The sequence below is a fragment of the Anoplophora glabripennis genome, unplaced genomic scaffold (genome assembly GCF_000390285.2).
Source record: "Anoplophora glabripennis isolate ALB-LARVAE unplaced genomic scaffold, Agla_2.0 scaffold80, whole genome shotgun sequence".
Lineage (NCBI taxonomy): Eukaryota > Metazoa > Arthropoda > Insecta > Coleoptera > Cerambycidae > Anoplophora > Anoplophora glabripennis.
The window spans coordinates 1,246,482-1,252,481 of NW_019416401.1; the positions used below are offsets into that span (position 1 = coordinate 1,246,482).

Sequence of the window (6,000 nt, forward strand, 5' to 3'; positions counted from 1 at the left end):
ACGAAAAAACTTTTAAAACGTGAGACTTCGTCATAATTATAAATATGTTGCGTAACAAAATAATTATTTTGTTTTTCTTAGTAAAACGGGTGTGAAAATTCGATCGTGCTCTCGAAATGCCCCTAGAGTAAACAACTTTCGCATTACGATAAAAAAAAATAGAAAAAAGAATGTAAGTATCTATCTTTGCCTTCAAAGTTTATTGAAAAAACAGACATCAGAAATGAATTTAGGAGAGTTGAAATAGTCTGGTAGAATTATTTCAGATCTTTTAATCCTCTGAAAAAAATAGGTGGTGATATCAGTTTTTTCTCTACATTTGATCATTTGACAGTTGAACCACCAAACATAGACCGGTTTGGAACGTATTTATCTTCAACTGTTTACTTAGATGTTACAGATATAATTCAATGTTGGTCGAGCCAGTTATCCCGCAGAATATCCTGCAATATCACATTAAAAAAAAAACAGGTTCGCCTAGTTGGCAATAGGTTATGCTTTCATAGTACCTGTGATATTACAGGTCACTGTAGGCCAGTGAAGGGTATATGAAGTCAAAAACATTGGGTAGCAGTGGTTATTGAGAGATGTGGCATTCTGATAAGTTCAGTTCACAAATAATTACTTTTTTGGGACACTATTTGTACCCATTTGTACGTTGAATATAGTGAAATGGAAAGTCAAAATAATTTGCTTAAAGACGATTCAATTTCAAACATTTAGATTACATTAAATTACATCATTGTTTATACTTTTGTCATTTTATTTAGTCACACTTTGCAGTTTTATACATCTCTTATTTTTATTATTGCATTTTTGTTTTTCTCTTTGTAATGCGACCACTTTTATGTTCAATTTATTTATCTTTTCCTTTTTATATCCGTTATATTGGCTTTTGCAGTGTATGATAAATAAGTAAATAAAAGTCGGTCTGAAGAAATTATAAGGTATAAAAGTATGACTGTACCACAAATATTTTTTTATTCACTACTAAGGCCTGAAATTTCCTGAAGTGTAACTGGAACCCAACCAAAACGTTGTTGCATTAAAATTGTATCACATTAATTAGGTTTATGCAGCAACGACTTTTTTTTGGGCGGTCATTTTCCAACGCAATTATTCACTTCATAGCAATTCGATTACATAAGCCGCCGTTCAAGGTGACGAGCGGGAGCTTTTTTAAACAGCGCTGGGCTGCACAGCCAACCTTCATTTTTCCGAAAAAAAATCCAAAACAGAATCGCGGTTCCAGTAAACAGCGCAAATCAGTCCGAATTGCGATAAGTTTCTCTCTCTATTTCATGGTCACGAGTGTTGTCGTTTGTTTTTTCGTCTAATCTCAGATATTAGAGGAATTACAAGATATTTCTCTGACGCTGTATGTTCAGAGGAGCGTAAACTGTATAAATAAATTTAAATTACTGGAAAATAGCTCGATGTGTCAGTAGTGTTCGGACCGCTCGAGAATGGTGAGTGCCCTGTATAGATTTCCATCTCAAGGATCTGGTTCGCACGTCACATAGTTGGTTCGCCTTACGATAAACCCGGAAGTTAAAAAAAGTTTTAATAGACAGCGAGTTTGCTACCAACGAATATGGTATACAATACAAAATACGATGGTTATACAATGATGGCTTTTTCGAAATTCTCTTTCCAAGCGAAATTTGTTGTGACCGAAATTAAGAAATTTAAAAGTGAAATATTTTCTTGGTACTGAAATACCAGTGGCGTACCTATGGCTTTTAGTTCTATAATTTTTGAAACATTACAAAATTTCTGTTTTTTTTTGGAATAGACAATTTGCCGTTTTATATCTTTGCACATACAGTGTGAATTGGGATGACTTTTTTAAAGGTTTTTAAGACGCGATTAGAGTATTTTTTTTATATATGCAGTAGATTTATAGAAGCACTCGTTCAACCAGCTACAATAATGCTTATTTTAAAGTAAAGTAAAAAGTAATAAAATATACACTAATGCAAACAATTAAAGGGTCAAAAGAATTTCCGAAAATTTTCCGTGATTTTTGACAGACCGTATTTAGGTGAAAAATGGTCATATCGGGAATTAAAAAAAGCATTTTGAAGCTCTTAGATTCTAGTTTTTAGATCTTTCGGTCGAAATTTTTTAGGACCTACAAATTTTTTTGAAAATTAACTCCAAAATTCGATTTTTATGAAAAAAAACTGATTTTCGGCGCAAATGTGGTCCTACATGGCGTAAGTTGATGTTTTTCGAATTTTTTTTCAGCTGAAAATCTTCGTTTCGATAAATACTACAGAACTGTCTGCGTGAAAGTCGGGAGAAAAATTTTTGCATATTCGCAAAAACGGTCATAATGTTCCAAAAATTTTCGTGGAGAAGCGATTTTTTAATTCAAAATTTCGCAACCTGGGGAAAAATTAGATGAACCAAAAGATGTTTAGAATCATTCGAGATATACTCAAAAAAATTTTCCAGAATTTTTGGACACATTTTGGGACATTTCAAAAAATGTCCAAATCAAAAAATTTTGAAATACTTAAATCCAAAAATTCTGGAAAATTTTTTTGAGTATTCCTCGAGTGATTCTAAACAACTTTTGGTTCATCTAATTTTTTCCCAGGTTGCGAAATTTCGAATTAAAAAATCGCTTCTCCACGAAATTTTTTGGATTATGACCGTTTTTACGCAGACAGTTTTATAGTATTTATTAAAACGAAGATTTTCAGCTGAAAAAAATTTCGAAAAACATCAACTTGCGCCATGTAGGCCCACATTTGCGCCGAAAATCAGTTTTTTTTCATAAAAATCGAATTTTGGAGTCAATTTAAAAAAAAATGAAGACCGAAATCAAAAATCCCAAATGAGGGATCGATAGGGACATTCAAGACAAACATTTTGAAAAAAAATTCACCCGAAACAGTTGAACTATGTGGGGTGTAGAGTAATTTGAATGCGACAGTGGCGTTTCGTCCCACTGTGCCTAGGTCCTAAAAAATTTCGACCGAAAGATCTAAAAACTAGAATCTTAGAGCTTCAAAATGCTTATTTTTAATTCCCGATACGACCTTTTTTCACCTAAATACAGTCTGAATATTTTTTCATTCTCTTCATAAAAAAGCGTTGAAACAAAAAAGTTTTGAGGCATTATCTACAGGCCAATGGATGTTTCGGAACTTTAGACTTAAGGGATTCGCGTCAAATTTGAAACAAGAATACGAATTCTCTAACAGAAAGATATTTTTTTTCAAATGCACTCGTTATTTTTTATTTTCCGAAAAAATGTTATAAAACCTTAAGGCATTAATTTTTTGAGTAGAATAGTTTCTTAGGATTTTTGCTCATCCGGACACCCTGTATATAACACCTTCTATGTACAGGGTGTCCCATTTATACTTTATACAATTAAAATGTATGTTGTCAAATTGTAATTAAACCATAGTAGTATACTTTTACATGTTAATATTTTTTAATTTATTTCCGCCGTTTTATGTGAACAACGAGCTTAACTTTCGCTTTTTATATACATTCGTATACATTTATTTGTATTATTCTTTGGGGTTTCTAAAGCCTTCAGGGTGTTTAAGAAATTTCTATTTTTAACATACAAGGTGACCAAAAATAAAACCTCGTATTCTTTGGTGAATTTTAAGGGGAGTCTTTCCTATAAAGTTTTTATCTAGGACGCCTCTTTAAAAAGATACAGGGTGTTGAACTTCAAAAAATATTTTTAATTTTTTTAAATAATTGGCAAACTAGTAAGTGAAATAATTTGAAATTGAGCACATGCATTTATGTAAACATTGTCCCAAATCTGAGGGCATTTCTTATAATTTACATGCTCCAGTGGCGGAGGTACAAGGTATCGGTGGTATATTTTTCTAAATAAAATAGTACGCCACTGCTTTACGGTACCAACTATGATATTTTCGGATTCGTCTTTCGATTTTGTACAAATTACTACCCTCTTATGTTTTTCGAAAAAATTCTGATTTTCGAGTAAAATTTAAAAAACGAACTGAGAACATACTTCGATATCGAAAATATTTTTTCGAAAAACATAAGAGAGTAGTAATTTGTAGAAAATTGAAAGGCAAATCCGAAAATATCGTGGTTGTTACCGTAAAGCAGTGGCGTACTATTTTATTTAGAAAAATATGCCACCGAAGCATATGCCACTGGAGCATGAAGATTTTAGGAAAAGGCCTCAGATTTTGGACAATGTTTACACAAATACATATGCCTAATTTCAAATAATTTTACTAACTAGTTTTTATATTATTTAAAAAAATGTAAAATGTTTTTTTTTTGAAGTTTAACACTGTATCTTTTTAACAAAGCGTCCTAGATAAAAACTTTATAGGAAAGACTCCCCTTAAGATTCACCAAAGAATACGAGGTTTCATTTTTGGTCACCATTCGTGAATCACCATGTATTTTTCCTTCAATTAAATCTCTCGGGATTAAAATGATTTGTACGTTTTTGTTAGAGGCGTTTTTATGTGTAATTTTCAATGAATTTACAGGTCTTTTGACGAAAATCTAAGCAAGTTAGAAACAATCCGTCTTCACTGTACCAGTTACACGAGTTTTCAACATTTTTATAGTTTATAGATAGATTTTGTAGTTCTATCATTGTCTTACTAAAAGTGTGGTTTCTTGTCTATAAAAGTTCAGGCTTAAGAGACAATTGATATTTATTTATTTTTACCCGATTTAAACATAATTAAGAAAAATGAGAAAAGAGTTATAATGTTAAAAAAATTAGAGTGGTGTCTTGGTTCTTAGTGTCGCACAATGTGCATTTTGTAAAAACTATTATAAGAAAAATTAAACAGCGAAATACGTTTTACAATGCGTATGTTGTTATTATGCGATATTCAACATAGACTTTGTGGTAGATACTTAAATACAAGCCAGCTTTCTCCGGATATGAGCGTCTTCACTTTGCTGTCTCCTCACACAGTTTAATTTAATCAGCCAGTATAGAAAGTAGGTATCATCCGAGGAGATTTAGTTTGTGACATAAAACCGAATAAAAACATATTAATGGAAAAAGAAGGTTATCGTTCCAGATGGGTACGTAAAAATATTAGCGGCGCTGATAAAGGTGACCTAAATATTATATATTTTTTTACTGTTTGAAGATTAAGAGACAACCATTCTAATTTGTTTGCTTTTCGTGATAATTAAGTTAAGTTCAAACTAAGAACAATTAATTGGTGTATTTGAAAAATCCCGAGATTTAGTTAAAATCACGGTATTTTTTGTTTTCTTGTTTGAAATGTTAAACTGGGATTTGTTTACTAAGCCTGTACGAAACAATGAGGACTTCTCCGTTATCTAAACTTAGGAATGTATTTATATAGCGGATCTTAACGGTATTTAAGTTAAATAACAGAAATTTAAAACTGTCGTTTAAAAAATCGTTTAACGTAGCCATTCCTGTCGGCCAATCGACAAGCAACTTAGCACAACTCGCGAATTAAAGGAAAGTGAAAGGCATACTGTGTCACAATTTAGAACGGAAATCTTTTTTACAATTTCTTTTTTCACTCAGCCTGACAATGTCAACGGTTATTTCACTTATTGCGTTATAACCAATCTAATGCCATCAATTTTTGACCAGTCGCGCCACTATTGTTGTGACAAATCTTGAGTCTATTCGCCGATTGGTAAGTAACTGAATTGAAATTTGAAAATTAAAGTAAATATGACAGTTCCTGAAATTATTCTCAAATAATATCATTCGTTTGCGGAGACGTCAGGTCAGGCCTATGGAATGTTGATCCCTTGAATTTAGTTAGGCTTGCCATAGGCGTAGGACCTTAAATGTTGGTAGTAGCGAAAAAATCAAAGGGATAAAAATTGTAGAAAATATAATTATTTCCAACTTTGTTTATGCACATTTATGGTCGTATAGTCAATAACAAACGAGATAATTCAATAATTATACTTTGTCACTATTTTCTCCCTTAACTTGAAAAATATCGATCGCACGATAAAATTTGTAATAAA

At 31.8% G+C, this 6,000-nt stretch overlaps 1 protein-coding gene across 2 annotated transcripts in view; it reads left to right on the forward strand.

Moving 5' to 3' along the window:
* Nucleotides 1-1,393: 1,393 nt before the first annotated feature.
* The window catches only part of LOC108917573 (bifunctional 3'-phosphoadenosine 5'-phosphosulfate synthase), a 14,402-nt gene continuing 9,795 nt past the window's right edge, over nucleotides 1,394-6,000 (forward strand). Inside the window, exon 1 of one of the 2 annotated variants that reach the window (XM_018724254.1) lies at nucleotides 1,394-1,469. In XM_018724254.1, the coding sequence (XP_018579770.1) occupies nucleotides 1,467-1,469 (3 nt within the window). In that variant the 5' untranslated portion in view covers nucleotides 1,394-1,466. Of the gene's footprint in view, nucleotides 1,470-5,016; nucleotides 5,062-6,000 lie in introns of those variants that run through there. The other variant, XM_018724253.1, reaches the window with a different exon arrangement.